This window comes from Peromyscus californicus, unplaced genomic scaffold (genome assembly GCF_007827085.1).
Source record: "Peromyscus californicus insignis strain IS unplaced genomic scaffold, ASM782708v3 Scaffold_14__1_contigs__length_90479793_seg_2, whole genome shotgun sequence".
NCBI classification, from domain to species: domain Eukaryota; kingdom Metazoa; phylum Chordata; class Mammalia; order Rodentia; family Cricetidae; genus Peromyscus; species Peromyscus californicus.
The window spans coordinates 65,025,113-65,051,501 of record NW_026294436.1 but is presented as its reverse complement, the minus strand read 5'-3'; the positions used below and the strand labels follow the sequence as shown (position 1 = coordinate 65,051,501).

The following is a 26,389-nucleotide window of genomic DNA, read 5'->3' as shown; positions in this document are numbered from 1 at the left end:
CATCTTCCCATCTCCTGGGGGCTGATCCAAAGTTCTCTCTGCTCACTGGGTCCCTTGGAGCCAGGGATGTGTACTCTCAGCAGAGTCCTGGGACCCAAATGGTGCACAGTGGGAGCCCATTTGCTTTCTTGACAGCTGGACTGGCTGGCAAGGGAAATGTGTGTGAGATACATGTTAAAATGATGTCTTCCATAAATGTGCATCTGGGTGTGAGCTGTCAGGACTTAGAGCTGGCTGTTGGCCATCATGAGGGATCTTCTAAAACAAGGAGGGGATGGCAGAGTGTCGTCTACAGCCGAGCCAACGTCTTCATTGGTCAATGCACGGAGACCTAGGGAACTTACCACATTTACTGATGACAGGAAATAAATACATCATAGATGAACATAGAAGAATGCAAAAGGTCTTCTACAATCTGACAAAACAGACTTCAAATTAGAGCAATAATCCATCAAGGGGACATTTGGATTCTAAATGTATCTGCCCTGAATACTGGTACATACAATCTCATGAAACATACTATTGGATGGAAAGCCACAGATTAACCTTAGCCTGATATTAGTGGGTGACTTCAATACCACATACTCAACCATGGGTCATCCCCCCCCACACAAAATAAACAGAAAGGTTCAAATCAAATGACATTGTACATCAAATGGACTGAACAGAGATCTACAGAACATTCCACTCAAATGCTGCTGAGTACACATTCTTCTCAGCAGCCCATGGAACATCTTCCTATACAGGGCACAAACCCAGCCTCAACAAAGACAAGAAAAATTAAAATCATTTCTCTATCCTGACTGGTCACAATAGTAGTATTAAGACCACATATCAACAGCAAGAGAAACTCCATGACACATACAGATTCATGAAGAATCTAGAAAGTTCTGGACAGGCTGAAAAGAAAAAAAATCTAATAAGATGGAACCCACTTGGGGTAGCAAAAGATCAGTGCTTGGGGCGTAGTTAGCCTCTGTGCTTCCATGCTGCTTTGGAATGTCCTAGGGCATCTTGGGGTTCATGAGCGTCCAGGTGGGTTGACAATGTACGTCATTGACTGTGGTTGCTTCGGGAGCAGCAGGCTGGGGGATGGCATGAGACATGCCTGCAGGGGTCCTGTCAGGGGTGGGGCAGTCAGGGACCAGTGCTCGACTCCTCCTATGCTAAGGGAAACGTTTGACCTCTTCCTGTTCCTCAGAGCAGCCCGTGTTAGCTTTCCCATAGCTGTTTATGTCTAACATAAGCGACTAGGAGGAAGAAGGAGACCTGTTTCCCACATCATTTCAGGGATTTTAATCTACGTTGAGGAACACGGTGGTGAGGGCATAGTGAAGCAGAGAATTTCACATCATGGCAAGCAGGAAGAAGAAGAACATTAACAGGAAGGGGCCAGGGCAAGATAACACTCCTAGGAACACACTCCCAGTGACGCACTTTCTTCAATCAGGTCCAACTTTTCAAAATCAAGGACAGAAAGGAGGGCACCGAGAGTATGACCACACTGTGTTCTTCACAGTGCTGCTGGACTGAGGAAATGGCGAGCCTCAGTGGGAAACGCTACAGACCCAACAGCACTATGGTTGGGCCGTCTCTGGCCGTGGTGGTGTGTCCCATGCATGCGGCCCCTTTCTCCGGCCCATGATGGACATCTGTTCCCCAACTTGCAGCCAATGCTGACTCATGAAGTTATGGAATAAGAACCTGTCTGGGGGTGGCTGGAGAGCTGGCTCAGCAGTTAAGAGTACCTGCTCTTGCTGAACCTGGGTTCAATTCCCATTGCCCACACCATGGCTCACAATCATCCACAAACCCAGTTCCAGGGGATCCAACAAGAATGTACATGGTGAACATACATGTGTGCAGGCAAAACATTCGCACACATAAAGTAAAATAATTGAATCTAAAAGAAAGGAGGAAACTGCCTGGGAGGAAGATGGCGGCAGCTGGTCACAAAGAGCCTCTCACAGTGATACCATGGGCCAGATCACATCCCTTCCGGCAGTCCACATCCAGGAGCTTAACTCGCAACATCCACGATGTAATTGTGTCTGGGGACAGGATATTGAAAAGGTAACGAGGTCATTAGGGTGGTCCCATTCTATAACGACTAGCGTTCTTCTAAGAAGATGAAACCAGGGGCTGGAGAGATGACTCAGTGGCTAAGAGCACTGGCTGCTCTTCCAGAGGACCCGGGTTCAAGTCCCAGCACCCACGTGCAGCTCACAACCATCTGTAACTCCAACTCCAGGGGCACCCTCACACAGACACATATGCAGGAAAAACACTGGTGCACACAAAATAAAAATAAATAAACCAGAAGAAGAGGAGGAGGAAACCGGGACACAGACACATGCAAAGGGAGAAGGGAAGGTTGTGTAGGAACACAGCAGGAAGGCAGCCATCTGCAAGTCAAGAAGGGAAGCCGAGGAGGGAGCCTTGACCTTGGATTCCAGCCTCTGGCACTGGGACTCCAAGGCCTGTGATTCTCTGTGACGGCGGTGGTGGAGCCAACTAGTGTTATGCCACAAAGCAGAAATGACAGAGATGGTCACGTGTCTAACAGTACAGTAGAAGGGAAATGTCCCAAAGAAAGGCAGGTCACTTGGATGGGGCAGCACTTTCATGAACAGCCCTGGGCCCAGGAGACCTTGGATAGTCCTAGGGTCCAGCCTTCCCCAGTGTCTGGAGGGCTCAGCTGGGCCTTGGGTACCCCCTGGGTTAAACCTAAGGATGCGGATATTAGTTTGAGGCTGTGTTCCTTCTAGGGACTTGGATACCGTGAGTTAGTGCCTTCTTGGCCCTCTCTGGCCCTACTGCCACCGCCACCAAAGGGTCCCTGATCTGGAGAGAAGCATGAGAGGAGGCCTGTGCTCAGCAGAGGTCCACAGCTGCTTCCTAGGCAGGGGTGTGCGTGTGTGTTCTCATCGAATACAGCAATGCCTGGAAGCAAAGATGCTGTATGGCAAAGAGACTTCTACACTATGGAGGAAGTAAGTTTCATCTGGGAGCCATCCTGGGCTTCTGAGTGTCCAGGCCAGCAGGGGAGTCTGGAAGCCAGAGAACAGGGGAGCCACCTCTGTGCTGGCTTCTAGGGAAGCTGGGCACATATCCACAGTCCTTTGGAAAAGCAGAAGTGGAGATACAAGGGTCTCCTCCAACACGGGGGGCCCCACAATCTGTACCTGCTGCTCTCTGCACAGACACGGCCCTCCTCGCTGCTGACACCCAAGTCTTCCTTGGCTAACCCGTCGCCTGGGAGTCACATTCACCAGGGTGATACAAGCTGGCCTTTGCTCCACCAGGGGGCAAACTCCTGCTTTACTCACACCCACGTGGTGCTGGGGAGACTGGCAATCCCAGAAGCCACCCACTTCTGAGCGGAGTGGGTGGGTCCGCAAGGCTAGTGTGCAAGCCCCCCCCCCCCCCCCCCCCCCCCCCCCCCCCGCTGCACTTACCGGGGTAGCCCAGGATCTTCCTTAGTCTCTCTACCCGAGCAAGTTTCCCGCCTTGGTCCTTAGGCTGGAGTTTGCGAGTCTGAAGCTACTTGTGGCTAAAGTTCCTACTCCTTGGAGCAAGATGCCAACATGCAAAGCAGGGCAAAAAGGAGAGGGGCAGGGAGCTAGCCAGTGCCAATGCTGCCTCTGTCTAGCCTGGGCCAGCCATGTGGGCCTCCTCCCTCCCTCCCCGATCCCTCTGCCCTTCCCCTTCCTTTATTACTTGTACCTTTCCTCCAATGCTTCATTCTTTCTTACCTCTTTCTTCATCCCCCTCTTTGCCTTTACTTCTTTCTCTTTCCCATAAGCTTATTCAAGTTTTCTCTCCATAGAGTGTGTGTGTGTGTGTGTGTGTGTGTGTGTGTGTGTGTGTGTGTGTGTGAGAGAACATCCTCCTTTGGCTCAATGTCTTTCCCGTTCCCCTTCTTGCCTGAGAACAAGGGTTCTAATGTATGAGCTCATAGAACAGCCAGGGAACAGTGGAAGACACGGGGAAGAGAGGCAAAGGACTCGAGCCTGAGCTCTCTCGGGTAAATTACTCCAAGGGAAAGTGCTTTGCGTTTCTTTTCCTTAACGTGACTGTGATGCATTATTGGTGATCCTGAGTTTATTACTACGGAGTTCAAAGCAGCGCAGTGCACGTTCTCAGCACTGGCGAGGCATCTCAGGCACACTGGGAGTCACTGACCAGTGAGTGAGGGCCGATGAACTGGAACGAGAGTCGCTTCAACGTTGTCTAAGCCTTCGCCTTTTGAGCCCCCAGGAAACCGGTGCAGAGGGCAGCAGGTGGGCTTGAGTGTTCCCTAAGACACTAGTCTGTCAGCCATTCCCACTGCATCCTCCACAGACCAGGGCCTGGGGTGCACATCACCTTAGAGAGAGGGCTGGGTGTCTCAGACACAAGCAATCCACTGAAATAGCGCTGACTTCTGAACATGTTTATTTTTCTCCTGCTGGCCACGTCCCTGAGCCAGGTACACTTAACTAGTGGGTGGAATTAAAAGTGCCTGGCTGCTGGGTGATGAGAAGCACACTTGCATATATCGCCCCTCCCCATTTTCTCCCCCAAATGGAAAACCTTTTATGCAAAGAATCCTCTGCATCTAATGTAGACGCAGAATTTGTTTTCCCTGGCTTGCTGCCTCTTTGAAACGTTAGCTATTTAGAGATGCAATTAACCACAAGCCTGCAGGAGTAGAGGCTCGGAGAGTTTCATGTGAACCTGAAAGAAGCTGGCCAGGAAGAGAAGACACCCTTGGAAGACGATGACAAGCCAAGCCTTAAGAAAGGGTGGCGGGGCTTTCTGGCTTGATGGGAGTGAGGGAGGCTGGCCTGCCAAGCTGGGCTCTCTCCACGCTGTGGGCCCCAGAGGCACTCTTCAACATGGCAGCGGCATCCACACGCTAATTTCCCTCTAGCTTTGGTCTTGACCTCATAATGGGGCCTGGCATCCCTCCACCGGCTCTGCAGCATTTCCTCCATGCAGGAGGAAATGCCACCGCTTAGGAGCCTCCAGGGACACCTGTCTGTCACTGGGAGAAACTCCATGTGCCCCATTCTCTTCCTCCATCCTTTCCCCAGGCTTGAGGTCTGACTGGGCCTGCATTGCTAGCTCCGCGTGGATCCTCTGCTCTGGCCACTCTGCTCCGCCTACAGTGTCCTTCCATGTGTCCCATGTGTTCCGCTTCCTCCATCCTCCAACCCTCTGGATGGTTCACACTCAGCTTCTACACTCATTCTGGTGACACTTCTTTTGCAAAGCCTTTCTCGAGTTTCCTTCGTGTCCCTGTCTTAGGTCAGGCCTCTTCTTCCCCCACGGGACCCCTTGTTTTCTGTGCTCTTTATACTGTACCACACATACTGTTACCTGCCCATGGCCTCAGCTGTGCCTTAAACCTGGGCACTGTTATTTACCAAAGCAGGCTATCATTTGTTAATTAAATGCATTCCTTGACCAGCCTCCTTGTCCTAGGGCGGTCTTGCAATGCATCTTGATGTCCACAAGGGGGCAGGCTCCCTGGGGGGGGGGGCTTGCTGTTTCTCAGCTGTCTTGAATGCACTCCAGCATGAATTCTCAGAAAGAAGCGTGATTGGAATTGGGATTTTTTTTTTTTTTCTCATTGAAATAGAGCAGGGCTGCTGTTGTCGGGGGCTGTCGCAGATCCTGTTTGTCCACAATGTGCAGAAACTATTTTTAAAATGGCACGTGCTACCGCGCTGAAAAGCACAGACGTTCATGTGGGATGTTCTTTCCTGCCCTCGCTTTAAATCCTGCTCTGCTCATTCACAAGTTTGGAAAGGTACAGGGAGAAAACACCATGACAGATAATGATGCTGGTTGAAAGGGGCCCACCTTTGTGACCTGAACTCTGTGGCCTCTAAGTGTCCACGATAGCCCTGGTCCTCAGGACCATGTGTGCAGAGTAAGGGGACCACAGGGTAGGACCCCAATGCCTGGTGGATATTTTTTTTCTTGTGAGCTTTTTATTGGGATCTGTCATGGGTTGTGACTGTCACCTAAGGTGTCTCCTGGTTCTGTAAAGCCCCCCTTTGAGCCTCCCCACATCTTCTGCAAGGCGCGGAAGCGCCTCTTCTCCGAGCTCTGTTTGCTTCCCGGTGGGTCTCACTTCTCTGTCGCATGTGTCATCTCTGGCCTGTGCATGGTGCACCAAATGCCAGGAGCTGGGCCACAGCTGTCACAGTGAAAACTGAAATTGAGAAAAATGACACACACACGCTGTTTCTTGGCGTTCTCAGGAACTGGATGTGTCTTCTGCATTTCTGTGGAAGGGCATGTGAGCCAGCCTGTGAGCGGCAAGCAGATTTGGTTCTGTACCCTCAGTCTGCAGGGAGAGGGCACTGGGTGTCATAGATGCTAACCTTGAGCTTCTGGGAGGGCCAGCCCAAGCCTAGAACAAACATCCCCTCACTGTAGCAGCCCTAGGTCCCCAGCCCCATCTCCAGGCCTGCAGGACCCACCAGGTACCTTGACCCTGCCTGGCCTTTGGTAGCTCGGCCCCCATGGACCCCAGACTCCAGCATTCATGGGCTGTCCTAGCAATCCTGTGGCACAGCCAGTTACCAGGGACGCAGACATGCAGAATCACAGGCAGGTTTCCTAGTCATGTGATCATGGTAACCTACTCTTCCTCTCTGTCCTTCTACTTTCTCGTGTAGAACATGGGGCTGACGAGGTTCATCTCACAGAGGGCTTTTTTTGTTTTTGTTTTGTTTTGTTTTTCGGTTTTTTGAGACAGGGTTTCTCTGTGTAGCTTTGCGCCTTTTCCTGGAACTCACTCTGTAGTCCAGGCTAGCTTCCAACGCACAGAGATCCGCCTGGCTCTGCCTCCTGAGTGCTGGCATTAAAGGCGTACGCCACCACTGCCCAGCCTCACAGAGTTTTTATGAGTATTCAACTACTTCGTTTTCAGTCACCTGACACTTAGCAATTCCTAACCACTGGTCACAACTACTTTCAAGCGGGATTTGGCAGCCCTTGTAAGGAGCAAGATAATAAACATTTCTAGTCCTGCAGCCCGTATAGGTGGCAGAGTACGCATCTCATCTGTGGTTGTGGTACAGAAGAGGCCCTAGATGCTACATAAAGCAGTGGCCGGGTTGTTTCTAACAAAACTTTATTTATAAGGTCTCATTTCTAAGAGGATGTCTGCTCAGGTGGCCGCATAGTTGAGGGGTGGGAAAGGGGGCAGAGAATGCAGAGTCCGCTGTGTAGTGTGGGGAGGGAAGGAGACGGATGTTCTCCTGTAGAATTCAGAAGGGCTGGTACAGCCTCTTACGACGGGCTCAGACATCACCTCGGGATGTACGGGAGCAGATATCTGTCCTGCCGGGATGTACGGGAGCAGGTATCTACCCTGCGTTCCCCACATGTCCATAACATTGCTGTATATGAGCCAATGGGCACCCTGCTAGGCTGAGCTCCCTTGAGCATCAGTGAAGATGGGTCCCCCGAGGAGCCTGCACAGAAGTGGAGGGGGTGTAGGAGGGCCAAGGAAGCTGCAGATGCTGAAATGTGTTCAAGTCCCCAGGCATCTCCTGCACAATCACAGATTCAGAGCGGGCCCCCTGGTTCCTTCTGGTCGCTCAAACCCCACAAAACTCTCCAGGCTGCTGCCTGTGTAGCCTTTGGGGCACCCTCATTTTCAGCTTCCTCCTCCCTCTGAGCCTGAAGGCTTGGTGGCAGCCCCACACCAGCCTGGTTCCCTGGCCAGGGGCAGGGGGAAGACTAGCCAGGGGGTGTGGCCATGGAGCACTAGGCTCCCGGGACAGAGCTTGCCCTCCCCACCTCGTGGGACGAGTGTCTAAGTAGGCAGAGTCCTGTGCTGACAGACATGGCCAGGCCGTTACAGAGACTCCTCTCGAGGGGCTGATGCAGCAGGATTTGAGCTGGATACAGATTCCTTCCCTGCCTCCCTAAGGGGTTCTGCCCCCAGTCAGGCAGAGCATCCACTCCCTGAAGATGTCCCACGACACAAAGTTGGTCATAATTGTTACCCCCATAGACCAGCAGGGGCCAGTTTCTTGTGAGCCCAGGCTTAGACAATGGGCCACCCACTTCCTTCGATGCTCCAGGGTCTGCTGCAAAGACTTCAGGTGAAGGGGGATGAGGGCTCTGTGATTGGGTGACCATGGTGTCCTGCGGGTGGTCTGGAGGACAGGTGGCAGGTGTAGTACTGGGGCCCATGTGACAAGGAGCAATGGTAGGCCTGAGGACAGGGATGTAGTCTGGTCAGACGACTCTTGTAGTGGGTAGCCATTCCAGCTTTGATCTGGAAGTTCCAACCCCCATTGAGGCTTCGGCAACTGTCACGCCTACAAGGTGGGGCCTAGAGAGGACCCTGAAGACCCGAGATCCGGATGCGCCAGCTCTCTTGGTTCCTGGACCCTGGACGCTGGAGGCAGACCGAGCACCACTGGACTGCGCCACACCTTCCCCAGACCCTGTTCCCTATCCCTTTGCTTGTAAGTTACCCCACAAAATAAACCTCCCTTTTAACTACGTGGAGTGGCCTTAATAATTTCACCAATAGGCTCTGGACAGCATGCATGAAGAATGTGGATGGTTTAGCGCCACTCAGGCAACGTAAGTTACTACTGAGTGTTCTCGAGGGACCGCCTCCTTCTCCAGGGCCTAGGGTTCGACACAGGCCATGGCCACAGGTTCCCTGGGGCTAGCCGGGAGGGCACTGATTTGACCCACTGGCCGATGGCTCGCAGGCTTCTCCCATTGGCTTGCTCTCCTTTAGCAAGTGCCTTGGGGCTGTGGGATGACTTTGCTTGGAAGGGTCTGCAGCTTCGCACACAGCAGTGGCTACAATCAGTCTTCTGGGGGCTGAGCTGGGCAGCCTTCTAAAATGCGAACACCACTATCCTTTGGTGGCTGTGGCTTATGGCAGAGCTGGAGAGAAGCTCCATGGCCCTTGATATAAGACCAGGGTTTTACTCTCAAGGGTTCCCCTAAGACGCAGCCATGGCTCCCAATTGAGCCACTATGGGATCTGGAGCTCAGCGCTCTGCTTCCAACACTCCTCCAGTAAAAAAGGGTAGCAAGATCTGAGTCTAAATCTTTTCTCCTGACCCTTTACCCAGCCCAAGTTGTTACTTTTTTTTTAATGTTTTTTTTGAGACAGGGTTTCCCTGTGTAACAGCCCTATCTGTCCTGTAACTCACTCTGTAGACCAGGCTGGCCTCGAAATCACAGAGATCTGCCTGCCTCTGCCTCCTGAGTGCTGGGACTAAAGGCGTGCGCCGCCGCCGCTGCCACCACCTGGCATTATTTGACTTTCTAAGCCTCAGTTTCCCCATCTGATCAGTGAGGACTATACAGTTTCGTTACTGCAGGTGATGCACTGTGAGTGAAGGGATATGTATGCGGCACAGAGCCCACCATGAGCAGGGGAACCTTCTGTCACTGGTTGACATCCTCGAGCCACTGTTTAAAGGTGTAGCAGCATATATAGAAAAGACGCCTTAGAAAGAGTGTTTCACATTGTTTGTAGATTAGAGTGCTACCCTATCTGACGGCCACCAGGTCATCCTAACTCTTCCGTGGTAGTTGAAGGGTGTATGTGTGTGTGTGTGTGTGTGTGTGTGTGTGTGTGTGTGTAGGGTGAAGGCAGAAGGATCACATCATGCTAGTAATGGTCTCCAAGGCCTTTATTGGGAAGGGGGAGAGCATCTACAGTTGACTGATGGGCACTGGGCAAGGGATGTAACAGTCCTGAGGGGAGAGTAATACAGAGGACAGCCAGTCAGGGTGCAGGAAGGGCCCTCTCCTCCCCAAAAAGGCACTGATGGGTGAGCACCCTGGAGCAGGGGGTGGGGCCTATACACACAGGGTTGGCAGAACACAGGCGGTCTCGAAGCTAGATACAGCCAGCCAGGGGTGAACAGCGTCGTTGAGGCCACAGCTGCCGAGGGCTCCCACAGACATGAAGGAAAGGCCCCCTGAAGGCAGGCAGAACTTAGGAGGAGCAGCCCAGCCTTTCATCTTAGTGTTTTGTGCAATTAAAACAAAAACAAAATAAATATAACTTACACACACTTCTTAAAGGGCACTAAAGTCTAGTCTGGGGAAATTGGCAGAAGCAAAACCTTCGGAGTGTGCAAAGCAGGGCTGACCACCAAGAAATCTGGTGGCCCAAGAGCGGGAGGGCTCCGTGGACCCACATCTGTACATTGGTGCATGTAGCCTGTCCTGTGTCCCAGCACCTGCGTAGCCAGGACCTTGGGGGTCTCCACCAGGACTGTGAACGTGGTTTACCAGACTGCTAGAGGTTCTGGGAAATTCCATCTGCGCTCTCTCCATTCCAGGGGGGCAGGAAGGAAGGGCCTCTGGCAAGAAGGAAGGGGGAGGATGGTTTGGGAGACACAGTGTGGGTGCTAGCATGGTAAACACAAAAACCCAACGAAGCAAAACACCCTTGGTAACAGAATAACCCTAGAGAGAGGCCTTTCCACGCTACTTTACAATTCAGCGCTAAGCGCTGTCCAGGACTGTCCTAAGCTCTTGCTGACCGGCAGCCAGTCACAGTACCTGAGCACGTTATTGTTGACAAGTGACTCCTTCTTAAAGTGCTCGGTGAACTATGTTCTCTTACATACGTTAAACTGGTTCCCGGCATTTTTGTTCATAGCATAGTTTGCTTTAGCAAACATTTTTCTGAGATAGCAGGAGGGGAGTTTTGGCCAGATCATAGCTACAGTCTCTTGGAATTAATGATGCCCCTTCCCAGCATGTACAGACCTCAGGGTCCCCTTAAGCCCCCGGGGGCAACTACAGCTGCAGAGTCCCAGAGCTTGCTGCCCGGTTGCTACTGCCCTCCCCTCCCCCACTCCAGGCTGCCTGTCTTCCCAATCATGTGCAGTCACAAGGTCTGGGCTCACTGATGGGGGTGCGGGGTGGGGGTGGGGGTGTGACCTTTAGAAAGTCAGCCCACACAGGAGCTCACCCCATCTGAATAGGAGCCAGGAAGTTTAAATGGGTTCCTTTTTTAAAATCTGTACTTATACATCCTCGTGGGTCCCACCTCCCGCCCCCACCAACTGTCACTCACCCACCAGCATGAAAGGGGAAACACATGTGTCACATGGGCCAACAGTTCTTCTAGAACCCCAGGGAGCTGGGGTAGGCGGCCCAGACGACCACCCCTGCCCGAAGCTATCTTGACAGGTGTGTCCACATTGATCTACCCCATTTCCCAGTCATGTCCCCAAGCAGTGCCTGCTGGCCTGGGACCCAGAAGAGCACCTGTACATGTGATCCAGGGTCTCTCAGTAAAAGAGGCGGTGACAAGCCCAGAGGAGCAGAGGACAGCTCCAAACGGCAGCAGAGCTGGAGTTTGGTCTTTTAAAAGTCACACAAGCCGTACACTCTTTTCAATCAGGTCACTTGCCTCACAGTTGACGTGTTGATTAACAATGGTCCCACCTCGCGCCCCCCATGGGCCTTCAAGCAGCTCAGGACTCCAGGAAGGAGAAGGCTTGGGACAGCCCTGGGCACCCCTATGAACTCTGGAAACTACCTACATGACACAGAGAAACATTGGTCTAAGCCCTTCAAGTTGGAAGAGCAAGGGACTTCAAGGGAAATTTAGAAATCACTGCAGGAAGCCCAGATCCTGCTTCCCCAAGGCCTGGTACAGCCCAGAGTGTTAGAGGTTCCCCCATGGAGGGACTTGGGGTCCGGAGGTAGGGGTGCCTGACTACCAGGGATTTGAAGGTATGAGAGTCGTCTCTGTTCCCAGGTGTGGCGGGCTCCCAAGCTGTTGCCAATCCCTGGAGGCGGGTGTGGGCCTTGAGTATTCTACCCAGCTCTGGACTTTTCCGTAGCAGGGCCGATCTAGAGCATTAAGCAGTGGCTCTAGGAGGTGGTTTTATCCCTGGAGCTCAGCTTTGCAGAATGACCCCTCTGAATTCACGGGCAGTGGTCCCAGACGGAAGAGCAAAGTTCTTTAGAAACAGTCAAGCTGCTCCCCATACTCCCGGCTCCTAGCCTGGCCTGAATCCCAAGAGCTTAATGCAAGCGGGGTGGGGTCCTGATTTAGCAACTCTAGAAAAGCCACACAGTGTTCCTGAAAGCTGGGACCCCTCACTGGAGGATTCTTTGCTCACAAGTCACATGCAGATCTCCAGAGGTTGTGTTCCCTTACTCCCAGAAATCAGGACCCTGGCCTGGCTTCAGGGGGCCCATGGTGGGAGGCACCCATGGGGCTGTGTATACTGATGGCACCAGCCACCAGGGGGCAGAAGGGTTCCACAGGTAGCCAGTCTGGGCCTGAACTTATCGAGGGGGTCTTCCAGAGGGAGGCTCAATCTCTCAAGACCCTCAGCAGCCAGAGAGCCCATGGCCTCTTAGACCCACGCCAGCTCTAAGTACAACGGACTGCACAGGATGTGGGGCCTAGCTTTGGGTAATTCTCTTCCAGAAGGTAGTTCTATTTAGAGAGAATTAGAAACGCCACCTCCAGGCCCTTGTGTGGGAAGGAAAAAAAAAAAAAGACCTAGAAAATCTCTTTTCTTCTCCAAAGTGTCCTGTAGTGCAGATGGGAGGCTCTGTTCTAGGTGGGCGCTCAGAGAGGAACGAAGGAAGAATTAGGAGGACGGGAGAGGCAGAGGCAGCACGCAAGGCAGCATGGGTAGGCAAGGTGGTGGGGGCCTCAGGTGAGTGGGCTACCCTGGGACATTTCTGTCAGGATGTCGATGAGGTTGTTCAGCCCTGAGAGGTAGCCATCCTCCCGGTTCCCCTCCTGCCAGGGGATGTCATGTTGGAGGGTCTGGCCTTCCGGGAGGGGTGTGGTTTTCCCAAAGTCGATCATCCACACCTTGGCTTGCTCCTTCTTGTCATGGATGAAGAGGAGTGAGCTGCCAATGACCTGGAGGGAAATAGGACTGTGAGAAAGGAAGCCGGGAATCGGAGCCAGGACCAGGGTGGGGCAGGATTGGGAGGAGAGGAGGTGGACGGACATGCTAGGGCCAGGAGGAGGGAGAGGAGTAGGGCTTGGAGGGGGAGCAGGGCTAGGAGGACACACAGCTGGGGTACTTGAGAGACTAAGAAAAGCCTGGGGCTATATCATCCTGAGGGAGACTTGGATCAACAATTTCACTTCCTACTGGAACTGGGTGTGATGGTGAGGGGTGTCAGTCAAGCAGGCAAGGCGTGGCTGTCAGGTTGAAGGCTCAGTACCCTACCTCATGGCACTTGAAGAAGGGAGAGACTTCCAGGGTTTCTCGAATGGCCTTCAGCCGGTCCCGGTAGGCGATCTGAGGACAGAGATGGTCACAGTTTCACATACTCTGTGTTGGGGGGGTGGGGCTGTGGCGTCCGATCTATTTAATCCATCAGGGTCACTGAATTGCAAGCAGCAATGACCTTGTACTGAACACTTACTCCAACCTCACCTACCCGAGCTGAGCTCAGAGTTATGCCTTTCCCAGAAGACTATGTGTCCCTCAGCCTCCTCCATGAGGGGGCAGCCAATCCCAGCATGCCAGTCAACCATCAGAGCCCAGAACCGGTTGCCATGGTAACTTCCTGACCACAAAGTGCTGTGCCCCTGACTAAAGACAGGGTAAGGGAAAAGCTATAGCATCTCTAGAAGAGTCCCCTCCACAGAGCCTTACAGATCTTCCTGTGTTAGCAACAGGGTGCCTGATCATCCCCAAAGGGCCAACTCTGTGAGTCTCATCACCCACAACTACAGGGCCACTAGGGAAGCCAGTATCACAGGGTTCCAGCGGTGACACAGGCAGGCAGGACAAGTCAGCAGTACCCTGGAGTCCCCAGCAACAGCAATCAACCCTTCCCTGGAGTCCCCAGCAACAGCAATCAACCCTTCTTGGAAATGCAGTCTGTGGCATGACTCTGAGGGTCTGAAATGCTCCGGACAGATGCCCAGGAACCAGAGGGCTGGTGCTGCAGACCTGCATGCTGTGTGCATTCCAGCCTTAGAGGTCTGGGCCTGCAGGAAGCAGGAGATGCAGAGACCTTCTTCTGTGTCAGGCCACCTTAAATGTGACCTCCAGCTCTGCCTTTCTCTACCTGTGTGTCCTTGACCTCCCAAGTCTCCTTGACTGTCAAATGGAGACAAGAATGTCTGCTTGCTTGTCCTCATCAGAGGGCTTCTGAGGGGATTTGAAGAATGCTCAGTTCAACCCTCGGCCAGCAGCACATGTGCTAAAGAACTCCTGCCATAGTTCCCTGATAGGGAAGGGCAGTGTGCTGGGACAGAGTGACTGACAGCGCAGGAGAGTGAGTCAGTGTTCCCCACGCTTCCCTGAGCACCCATGGATTCTGGGGCCAGCCACATCTCCTTCATACAGAAGTCTGGGGCTAGGGTTTCAGCAACACTCCTGGCTTAGCCAGGTTTGGACCCCAAACCCCGACTCACCAGGATGTTCTGGTTTCCTTTAGTGAATTCTCGGAAGGCCTCGGTGACCTGCTCTCTTGTTTTGGTCTTCTTGAAGTCACGGTTCACAGAGCCATCTTCCTTCTGAGGAGGGAGTCACCCAGAGGGAGTCAGCAGAGGGCCCATGGGACGGACAGCTCATGATCATGACCCTCACGCTGCTCTGTGGAGGTGTCAGGCGCTCGGGGATGGTACAGGGAGGCAGGTGCCACCAGGCAATTGTCACCTGGCACAGGAGAGCCTGTCCTGGGCCCCAACAGAGCATTCACAGAGCCGCACCAGATCCCCGGCCACACACTACTTTAGGAAGTCTTAATGGTGTGAGGATATCTGAACCAAGAGTGGAGAAGCTCCCGTTATAAGCAAGGGCAGCAGGGGCCCAGGATGACTGAGAACTTCACTTCCTGCTCAGCAGCCTGGTCCCTGGACCAGTGCCTCAGTGCATCCCATTAGTGTGCTAGCAGCCATCTGGATGATCAGGCTAACAGTCACCCTATCATAGGCTTGTGTTCAAGTGACTCCCATTTAAGAGTGACCCAAAGTGTGAGAGGCACAGTGCTGGCCATTTTTATGGTATGGCAAACAGAAGCTGTAAAGTGTCTCTAAGGGAAAAGGCAAAAAAGACGTGTGTGTGTGTGTGTGTGTGTGTGTGTGTGTGTGTGTGTGTGTGTGTGTATTTGTACACACACACATTCATATTAGTTCTATAGTTTCCAGACGTTTACTTTGGGTCTTGTAATGCACAGCAGGTCAAGGGAACACTATGCAGATCCCCCCAAAGCCAAGGTTGAAGCCTGTGTGGCTGCATCCCTACTCCCTCACCCACCATCTCCATGTTCTGAGCTCAGCACGCCTTCTGCTCAGGTCGCCTGGGCAAGTACACAGAACTCTGTTCTGAGACAAAGCGGGAGAAAGGGCGGGTCCAGCAGGAGCCCTGACATTTGCACCTGTCCACCTCCAGTTGGGAACAGGTGACAGCTATCCCTGCAGGGAGGCTCCCTGCAGGAAAACAGCAAGCAGCTGGGTCTGAGGGAGCTGTGGAGGGGATGGCACCTCAGGGGAGCCTTCCTCACAGGGCCTCCCTGCTAACCAAGGCAGGGGAGGTCAGCAAGATGACGGTGCGTGCAGTCAGCCCCTCTCAGCCCGTGGATGCCGTTGGCTGTATGATGCCACGGCCAGGGGCACATCGCGCCTGGGTGAGAGGTGCCAGGGCATGCTGACAGACCACCGATGGAGAGGACGTGTGTGTATATAATTTGCATCCAGTCTGAGAGCTGGATGCTGCCAAGAAGGAAAGATGGTTTTAGAAGATAAGGAAGGACAAGTGACTTTCTCCGTCCCCAGCTCTAGAAGCCAGTGAGCCACTGGTGATCACAGGAGCTCACATCTCCACACTCTGTGAGAGAAGGCTGTAGGGGCTGCCCCTCATTTCAGTTCAGTTTTACCCAACTCTGACTCCATGCTGGAGAGGGGGCCAGGCAGACCAAGCCTGGGCCAAGAAAGGGAGGGCCCTTGACGGGACTGCCACCGAGACAATGAGGAGTCTGTATACCCTCCCCTGCTCCTAGCTAGGTCTTGCAGATCTAGTAGTTAGGGACATGGGCCGGAACACAGGGACAAGGACAGTCTTCTGAGATCCTTTTCAGGGCACCCCAGAGGAAAGGATGGAGGGTGAGTTTTCAAGGCAATCCCAGGCAGCCACAAACCTCTCCTTACTGGAACTTCACTGGCAGTGAACCAACATCTTTCCTGTGGCGGGTGTATAAGCTGGCTCCTACGTAAGGTTCTCTGTGCAGCCCTACAAATAAGCCAGCTCCACCCCAAGGTCCGGTGGCCCTTCACAGCCAGTCCACCTGCACCTCCAGCTGCAGAACGGACCCCTGAGGCTGGCTGTGCACACTTAGGCCTGCAGAGGTGAGCCTCACAGACTCCAGTATCCCAAGGCCCTCATCACCACTGAGAACCGAGAGGCCTCAGCATCCTCAGGCCACACCTCAGCTCTCACCTTAATGCCCTCGATCCTGAAGCCCAGGGTAGCCGTGGAACTGATAGTTTCTCGCCACTGCATGTAACGCGGCTTGGTCACAGCACGCTGGGCTTTCTCCTCCTCAGTGGGGGCCTCGGGGTCCACCTCAACCATCTTCTGGTACATGTCCTTCCGCAAGCTCGGCTTCTTCCGGGCCTTGGTGAGTTCTTCCTCCAGGTATGTCCTGCATGGGAGATGAAGGACTTGAGGGCTGGGTCACAGCTCCCTGTAGCCATGAACTGTCTGGTGAATGAGGACCCTGCGCTGGCTGTGTCTGGTCCCAGGACAATGGTCAACACAGCAACATCTAAGATGAGGTATATCTATTGGAGAGCCATGCACTGTTTGAGCTGATTGAGGAAGGGTGTCCCCAGTGCTCCCAGAGCACCTTGATGCTGGTACTGTCAAGGCCTGAGAAGCTCAGGAGCCCCCTCCAAGGGGCCTTTTCTAGGGTCAGCAGAAGGAAGATGTCAGAACAGTGCTCAGTTTGTGGAAAGGAGACAGAGGGCGGGGTGCCCCTTGGAACTCTGCTGTGCCCTGGCTGCTTGGAAAGCACATTCTGTCCTTTCAACCTGTCTCCCTGTCCTCATGCAGCCCGCGGCTGAGCTGCATCTCTGGCTTTTGGCAGCAGGATTCTCCTAAGCACCAAAGGCAGCATAAAGTGGGAGCAGCAGTGACCCATGCTGGAGAGAGAGCTCCGTGACCTATGATGGAGAAGGAGCTATGTGACCTATGATGGAGAAGGAGCTGTGTGATCTATGATGGAGAGGGAGCTGTGTGACCTATGATGGAGAGGGAGCTGTGTGACCTATGATGGAGAGGGAGCTGTGATGACCTATGATGGAGAGGGAGCTGTGTGACCTATGATGGAGAGGGAGCTGTGATGACCTATGATGGAGAGGGAGCTGTGATGACCTATGATGGAGAGGGAGCTGTGATGACCTATGATGGAGAGGGAGCTGTGATGACCTATGCTGGAGAGAGAGAGCTCCATGACCTAGGATGGAGAAGGAGCTGTGTGACCTATGATGGAGAGGGAACTGTGTGATCTATGATGGAGAAGGAGCTGTGTGACCTATGATGGAGAGGGAGCTGTGTGACCTATGATGAAGGAGCTGTGTGATCTATGATGGAGAGGGAACTGTGATGACCTATGATGGAGAAGGAGCTGTGTGACCTATGATGGAGAGGGAGCTGTGTGACCTATGATGGAGAGGGAGCTGTGTGACCTATGATGGAGAGGGAGCTGTGATGAACTATGATGAAGAAGGAGCTGTGTGATCTATGATGTAGAGGGAGCTGTGTGACCTATGATGGAGAAGGAGCTGTGTGACCTATGATGGAGAGGGAGCTGTGTGACCTATGATGGAGAGGGAGCTGTGTGACCTATGATGGAGAGGGAGCTGTGTGACCTATGATGGAGAAGGAGCTGTGTGACCTATGATGGAGAGGGAGCTCTGTGATCTATGATGTAGAGGGAGCTGTGTGATCTATGATGTAGAGGGAGCTGTGTGACCTGTGATGGAGAGGGAGCTGTGTGACCTATGATGGAGAGGGAGCTGTGATGACCTATGATGGAGAGGGAGCTGTGTGACCTATGATGGAGAAGGAGCTGTGTGACCTATGATGGAGAGGGAGCTGTGTGACCTATGATGGAGAAGGAGCTGTGATGACCTATGATGTAGAGGGAGCTGTGTGACCTATGATGGAGAGGGAGCTGTGTGACCTATGATGGAGAGGGAGCTGTGTGACCTATGATGAAGAAGGAGCTGTGTGACCTATGATGGAGAGGGAGCTGTGTGACCTATGATGGAGAGGGAGCTGTGTGATCTATGATGGAGAGGGAGCTGTGTGACCTATGATGGAGAGGGAGCTGTGTGACCTATGCTGGAGAGGGAGCTGTGTGACCTATGATGGAGAGGGAGCTGTGTGACCTATGATGGAGAGGGAGCTCTGTGACCTATGATGGAGAGGGAGCTGTGTGACCTATGATGGAGAGGGAGCTGTGATGACCTATGATGGAGAGGGAGCTGTGTGACCTATGCTGGAGAGAGAGCTCTGTGACCTATGATGGAGAGGGAGCTGTGTGACCTATGATGGAGAGGGAGCTGTGTGACCTATGATGGAGAGGGAGCTGTGTGACCTATGATGGAGAGGGAGCTGTGATGACCTATGATGGAGAAGGAGCTGTGTGACCTGTGATGGAGAGGGAGCTGTGATGACCTATGATGGAGAGGGAGCTGTGTGACCTATGATGGAGAAGGAGCTGTGTGACCTGTGATGGAGAGGGAGCTGTGATGACCTATGATGGAGAGGGAGCTGTGATGACCTATGATGGAGAGGGAACTGTGTGATCTATGATGGAGAGGGAGCTGTGTGACCTGTGATGGAGAGGGAGCTGTGTGATCTATGATGGAGAGGGAGCTGTGATGACCTATGATGGAGAGGGAACTGTGTGATCTATGATGGAGAGGGAGCTGTGTGACCTGTGATGGAGAGGGAGCTGTGTGACCTATGATGGAGAGGGAGCTGTGTGACCTATGATGGAGAGGGAGCTGTGATGACCTATGATGGAGAGGGAGCTCTGTGACCTATGATGGAGAGGGAGCTGTGTGACCTGTGATGGAGAGGGAGCTGTGTGACCTATGATGGAGAGGGAGCTGTGTGACCTATGATGGAGAAGGAGCTGTGTGATCTATGATGGAGAGGGAGCTGTGTGACCTATGATGGGGAGGGAGCTGTGTGACCTATGATGGAGAAGGAGCTGTGTGATCTATGATGGAGAGGGAGCTGTGTGATCTATGATGGAGAGGGAGCTGTGTGACCTATGATGGAGAGGGAGCTGTGTGACCTATGATGGAGAAGGAGCTGTGTGATCTATGATGGAGAGGGAGCTGTGTGATCTATGATGGAGAGGGAGCTGTGATGAACTATGATGAAGAAGGAGCTGTGTGATCTATGATGGAGAGGGAGCTGTGTGATCTATGATGGAGAGGGAGCTGTGTGACCTATGATGGAGAAGGAGCTGTGTGATCTATGATGGAGAGGGAGCTGTGTGACCTGTGATGGAGAGGGAGCTGTGTGACCTATGATGGAGAGGGAGCTGTGATGACCTATGATGGAGAGGGAGCTGTGTGACTTATGATGGAGAGGGAGCTGTGTGATCTATGATGGAGAGGGAGCTGTGTGACCTGTGATGGAGAGGGAGCTGTGTGACCTATGATGGAGAGGGAGCTGTGTGACCTATGATGGAGAGGGAGCTGTGTGACCTGTGATGGAGAGGGAGCTGTGTGACCTGTGATGGAGAGGGAGCTGTGTGACCTGTGATGGAGAGGGCTGCTCAGGGCTCTGTAGCCCAGTTGTGTCTCAGAGATAAAAGTGCCACACCAGGTCACTGAGCCTCCGATCCCAGGCAGACTAAGAAAACATGAATTGCCTCATGCTCTTCCCTTTGCCGTAAGTAGTCTGCAGGCTAATGGGTGAGACACTATCTCCTGGGAGAGGTGACAGGCAGAGACAGGCCAGGCTCAGAGCAGCCTGGAGTGGAGTCCTTGGTCCAGAACTCTGAGGACCAATCCTGGCCCCAGCACCGCCCTCACAAACTCCCACCACCTCCAACTGGAAACGTGACTCACCCCAGCCCTCTCCCCCGTGACAGCACTTCCAGCTGTGTGCATGCTGCCCAGGGCCCTCATGAGGCAGCAGTCAGCAGTCAGCTGCAGGATGGGGAAGTGGGCCCCTGGAGCCCTGCGTGGGTGTGAGCTGCCCTCAGAGGTACCCTCCCCTCCCTTCCCCCTACCCCCCCCCCACACACTGTCCCAATTCTCCTCTCCACATCTTTCCCAGAATGCCAGTCTGGGTCCCAGAGCAGACAGAACAAAAATCTACATCTTAGAGAGGAGAGGATTTCAGATTTCATGCATTGGTATTTGTACTGGGAGGAAATTCCCATTTCCCTGGGATATACGTGTGCAAACAGGTCCTGGTTATCTGGGAAGACTGTAAGGGGAATGCATTAGCTCTGGTTGGGTCCTTGCATGCATACACATCCCATGTACTTATGCATACTCATGCGCACAGCACACCACGGTGCATGCAGATACCAAGTTATCAGTGGACCTGTGTACCGTGGGGGAGGAACTCATGCCTCACACTCCTGAGGGTGCAACACAGGCCTGCCGGGCAGGCAGTAGCCACACTTCTGCAAAGAGTCCTCAGTAGTTTCTTAAACAGGAAGCAGACACCAAAGTCACAGCCCTGTCCACATGGACCTTTCTTCAAAGGGGCCCCCACAGCTCCAATTAAGCAGAGTCAGTTGTTCTCAGGCACAGAAGGGGGCTGGGAGGGGGATGTTCCCAGTGGATCCTAGCTGGGTAATAAGTGTATTAGAGGAACCATCGGTACCTATCACTGCCCTGCTGAGGAGGGAATGCTTGAGCTCTATCCCTTGTAGGGGAGTGGAGGCCTGTTCATCAACTTCTAGAGCCCATAGAACGGATCTGGGGTCACAGAGACCTGTTCCCTGACGGCCAGAATCTGGGAGAGAGGCAGAAAGGGAGGCGGTAAGTCCCCGGGAGACCAAAAAGTGTCAGGTAAAGGCGAGAACAGCTTTTCCAGGGCCCAGGGGCTGGAAGTCAGCCCTAGGTCTGGATGACAGAAGACACACCCACAGTGACCGGGAAGTTATCAGTGCAAGGATACCTACGAGTGGGGCGAGCACCTGTTCACTTAGAGCCAGGTCCCTAGAAACACCCTGGTTTAAGATGCCTCCAGGGTCCACATGGCTTCCCTCAGTACCACCACCTCTTACCCAACATGACTAAGTTTGGCCCTGCTGATGGGCCTTCCTACCAATTTTGCAAGCCTCTGCCTCATGCCCTGAGACTTGGTGCTTGACAAGGACCCATGTCCCAGCCTCTTCCTGCAGCAGGGAAAAGCCATGCTCTGGTGACAACCGTGGACTGCTTGTCTCAATGCTAGCACAGAGGGTTGTGTTTCTGTGCTATCGCGTTTGGGGGAAAGCCACAAGTTATGGACCAAAGAGGACTAGCCTGCCACTCCAGGGAGCTCTGTGGAAACTGGACTCCTGGCATCTCCATAGAAGGCAAGCCATGGTTAAGGTCCTGGTGTGCAGTCCATAGGCCTGGGTACATCTGTACTATGTTGCTACCTAGGAAGTTATCCCTGGAGACTCCTGCTCAAATGATAGCATAGCCTCCTGGACTCCCAGTGTGGCTGGCTGTGGGACATGCTGGGACAGAGTACATCTAACACTGTGCTCAGAGCACGGAAGGCCCTTAGGGTCTGTGGGGGGGGGGAGGTAGGGCTGGGGTGAGTGCTGCTTCTGGGGAGACCTCCCCTTCCTTAACCCTATGAAGGGTGGGGTTAACTAAGCCCTTTTTGATAGAAGAGCTCTGAGGTACGAAGAGAGAGAAGCTACTAGGGTAGGAGACAAGGGAAGCCTGAGGGGATGGGTCCCCCGTCCCTGCAGTTTCCCAGGGAGCAGCCAGCCACACAAAGCAGAAGGCACAGGCAGTGCTAATCAGGTACAGTTGGACATGTCTGGGCACCTGCGAGAATGCCTAGCGGGACTGTGCATGTGCCCACTCCCCTCTCCGGCAGGCAGACTGAGCCCTGGTCTTCCCGTGTGGGAAGGAAGGGCAGGGCCTCAGCTTGAGTGGTCATATACTAGTGCCTCGTGGAAAGAATTTTCTGGAGACAGAAATAAGATAGCCAGAGATCTGAGGCTGGGTGGTGGCTGCAGGGACATTCTGCTTTCTCCCTCACCCACCCTAGCTCCTTGTGGGCCAAAACATCTAGGGCTTTGGAATGGAGGAGGAGGTAGCTAGTGATGGAGAGGAACTAATAGCAGGGTCTGTATTTCTCCATGACCCCATCTCTACCTCGGGGACAAGGGAAAGGGACATGTCGTGGTCAGCTGGCAGGGGCTGATTTTAGGGCAGAACTCCCAGGAGGAAGGAGAAGGAAAGAAAGGAGCTGTGATTGGGTTAACCTGAGTACACTGAGCTCTTCCTGCTGCCTTCTCGATATCATCAGATAAGAAACAGCATTTGATGGGCTGAGGAGATGGCTCAGTTGGTAAAGTGCTTGCCACACAAACACGAGGACCTGAGTTCGATCCCCGGAACCCACATAAGAAAGTAAAGCATGGTGGTATGTAAGCACGTGTTATCCCAGTGCTGGGCAGATGGGGACAGGTGGAGACAGGTGGATCCCCGGGGCTGGATGGCCACCCAACCCACCGAATCAGAGAAGCTGAGGCCGTGAGAGACGTCTTTAAAAAGAAGCTGGACAATTCCTGAGGAACAAGACCCGAGGCTGACCTCTAGCTTCCATATGCACATGCGTACACAAAACCACACATTACACACCCACCCACGTGCTAAAGAAATAGATCAGCTGGACTATTCAAATCAGATGCAAGCTTCAGCTCTGAGTTCAGTCCACTGTCCAGCGTGGATATCTGCAGCCCAAATCAGGCTCCCTGGGGTGGACATGGAGTACTGGAAACTTCAGAGGCCGACAGCCAGGAGGTAGGGGAAATGTCCACTTCTGCTGGAGGCTTTATGGCCCTCCAGGCTCTGGAGTTTTCTGCAAGTCACCTCACCCACCACCTGCCACAGGGACCTCTGAAGCTCCCAGACTCCATCTAGAGTTGCATCCTGGTGACAGGTCTTTTTTTTTTTTAAACCAGCATGTGCTGCAAGCCAGCTCTGTGGTCCCTCTCCATCCCTGTCTCCCCTGCAGTTCACTTAACAGGAGGTCATTGTCTTGCTTCCTCCCTGCTGACTGCTCACCTCACTTGAGGACCCCACCTGACTAGACCCCTTCTGCCTGCTCCCCGAGAGGCTCAGCACCCAGCCAGGGCCCCTGCCCTGTCTTCTCCAGCTCACTAGAGAAGAGAAGCTCTCAGCATGGCAGAGCCAGCATCCCTGTGTCCTTTGCACAGCCAGGCATGACGGATGGGGAGGGGCATAGGCAGCAAGAAGCCTGGCTCACCTGATGCCCATCTTGCAGTCCATCACGCAGGGCGAATCAAAGTCAGCCAGCAGGTCATCCATCTGGTTGTAGCGTTCCCCATCCTTCACCACGTCCCCATGGTAGGCTGGCACGAAGGGTCTCAGCACATCAGCCATCAGCCGGTCCAGGCAGCGCTGCTCAGATTCACAGTGCTTCTTTAGGATGCGGCCATTGGCAGCTGCCTTGAAGCTCCCTGCAGAATAAGTAGGAGGAGGGCCTCTAGCCTCAGTGGAAACCGGGGATATCTGGGATTGCCCCACCCATCCCCATCTCTTGCAACAACCCCTTGGAAGCTGCATCAGGACCATCCCCCTCCCGCTGCAAGATACCACAACCCTGGCTAAGCCGAGGGTTGACGGTGTGGCCATTTGTAGACAAGTGCCTTAAGGTAAACGGCTTTGCGTCCTGGTCACCTATTCACTGACTGCAACTCTGGCTGCTCCCTATCTGGCTCCAAGCTCCTCACAACCAAAGTTATCAACAGGACTGTGCATAGTTCTACCCACTCCTCAGTATTACTATGAGCACCCCACCCCCACCTCAGCCCTACTTCTTAACCAAGCAGGTGTCCCTGAGTCTTGGGAGAAAAAGCTCAGTGCCTGGACAGGGGACAGAGTGGGCACAGGCCGTCTGGGCAGTGCTCCTTCGGAGCCACACCCTCAGGGAGTATTCACAAAGGGTGTCCATCTATGTCTTGGTCTAAGCCTGTGTCGGCCTGAAGAGAACCTGCAGCAGGGCCATGAAATCATGAGAGCTGTGGAGTGGCCAGGGAGGTGTCCCCAGAGGGCAATACGTGATAAAGGGCTCCATCTGGGGCCTAGCTGACTGCTAGCTGACTGGGTGGCTGGAGGGTGACTTGGCGGCGTCTCCCGCCAATTCAAGTTCCCTCCTGGTAGAGACTCTCTCTCCACTGATCCTGGAGCCGCTAGAACACAGTGATGCAGGCACACCCCGCGGCTGCTCACTGAAGTGGTTTAGCTTCGCCTCTTTGTCCAGGATTACAGAGGGTAAACAAACTATAAAGAACTGATCTGAGACCGTGTTAGTGAGGGAAACTAGAGGAGAGACTGGGAGACAGAGTGGGAGAACCAGGGACAAGACAGGTGGGGTGGATATGTTCTTGGGGACAGAGCGACAAGAACTTTGGAAAGTTCTATTGTCCTCGGGCACTTACAAGGCATTGGAAAGGCCACACCTTCTGCCAAGGTCTGCTCTGGGGCTGCCGGCTCCTGGGGCACCCTGCACCTGCCTTCCCCTCCCACATGCACCCGGGGCCTCCCCAGGAGAGCCGAGTCCACTACCTGCATGTCCTGCCAGCTGGATCCAGGGGTACTTCTTCTTGAAGGACATGACAAAGGGGGACCACTGCACCATGTTCTTTATCTTCCTCCATGACTTGCTCTGGAAAAGCAGCAAACAGAGGGCTCTGGGTGAGAGGACGTCACCGCCGCGTTCTGGTCAGAATGAATTTAAAGCAAGGCGACTCGACGCCCATGGCCACTGCACCTGAGGGGCCGCACGCACACCTCGGGCGCCCATAGGTGGGCTCCAGACACCTTGTTGGCTATGTAGCAGGCACAGTCAGTCACAAGTAGCTTTGCCACGGTTTACAAACAGGTTGAACAAGGCGCTCAAGGGATTTCTTAGGGCCTGTTCAGAGGTAGGTGAAGGAGGCAGGCAAAGCTCCCAATTCAGGGCTCTTTAACCTAGACCCTTCCTCAGCAGGGAACAATTAAATCCATATCACTCCTTTTCACGGACCCACTGTCCCCGGTGCTTTGGCTTTTTCATCTGTCTAGTGAGGGGCAGACAGCTGGTTCACCGGGTTCTCGGGACTCTTAGATACCAGGACTCTGGAAAATGACCTCCTTGCACCAAATTCAGTGATCTCCGACTAGAGGGGTCACTGTCACCTGCAGCTCGGTGTTTATCTGTGGATGCTATGGTAAATTAGCACTAATGAAGAAGCATTCCACAGAGGGGCCATTCATGGATGACTGCCGAGTACCAGGTGGGATGGTACATACACCTGGAGTCCCGTCCATTCAGGAGGCCAAGACAGGAGGCTCACCAAGCCCCAAAGCTTGAGTCTAGACTAGATGATGCAGTGAGATTCCCCCAACTCAACACCCGTGAGCACATACGCGCGTACACACACACACACACACACACACACACACACACACACGCACACGCACACGCACGCACCCCAAATCACCTTCTAGGGAAGTAAGGGTCTGGAGGCTGCCCAGCTGAGGACAGACTCTGGAGAAGATAATGACAGCCAGATGTGGCACAACTGGAACCAGCCGGCTGGCATGGAGCCTGGAGACAGAGTGAGGCAAGTGTGTGCAGGAGGTGACCAGGAGCAGGGAGTGAGCATGGGCAGGTGAGTGTGATCAGAAAAGTGAACCCCCAAGTTCCGGGGGCTCCAGAGTCTTTCCACATCTGAGATGAGAGGACCAGCAGCCTCCACTGGGAAGCACCAAGAGCAAGGACCGCATGGCCAAGGCCAGGGGGTCCTAGCATAGCGAGACCAGTTACAGGCTGGTGGAATATTCCACTTGGAAGGAGTGTTGCGCATTTGTCCCAGAGACCCTGACATTCAGGGCTGACCTCGAGTTTTTAAGCAGCAGCTGTGCTAGGCAGCATCAGAAAAGGCAGTCTCCTTGGCTGGGGCCAGGCAAGGGAAGAGGCTGTAAGGAGTCTGTACATCCTTCTTACTTGTAGGAGTAGAGACAGATGACAGGGACAGACACTCAGGACCTCACGAACATCCTGGAAAGCACAGCAGCCCATCAGCAGCCCATCAGCAGCCCGATCCACTCCCAGGAGAAGCAGCTTTCCAGGCCTGGGGCAGCCTCCCCTCGAAGCACTTTTGTGCGGGAAGCCATTGT

The 26,389-nt window shown here is 53.6% G+C and overlaps 1 protein-coding gene across 1 annotated transcript in view; it reads right to left on the bottom strand.

The window, feature by feature from the left end:
- Nucleotides 1-9,656: 9,656 nt before the first annotated feature.
- The window catches only part of Itpkb (inositol-trisphosphate 3-kinase B), a 98,600-nt gene continuing 81,867 nt past the window's right edge, over nucleotides 9,657-26,389 (bottom strand). The window contains exons 3-8 of the mRNA XM_052737798.1: nucleotides 24,794-24,893; nucleotides 23,472-23,685; nucleotides 16,431-16,635; nucleotides 14,408-14,509; nucleotides 13,209-13,280; nucleotides 9,657-12,892 (exon numbers count right to left, since the gene is read on the bottom strand). Of these exons, the coding sequence (XP_052593758.1) occupies nucleotides 12,677-12,892; nucleotides 13,209-13,280; nucleotides 14,408-14,509; nucleotides 16,431-16,635; nucleotides 23,472-23,685; nucleotides 24,794-24,893 (909 nt within the window). The 3' untranslated portion in view covers nucleotides 9,657-12,676. The remainder of the gene's footprint in view (nucleotides 12,893-13,208; nucleotides 13,281-14,407; nucleotides 14,510-16,430; nucleotides 16,636-23,471; nucleotides 23,686-24,793; nucleotides 24,894-26,389) is intronic.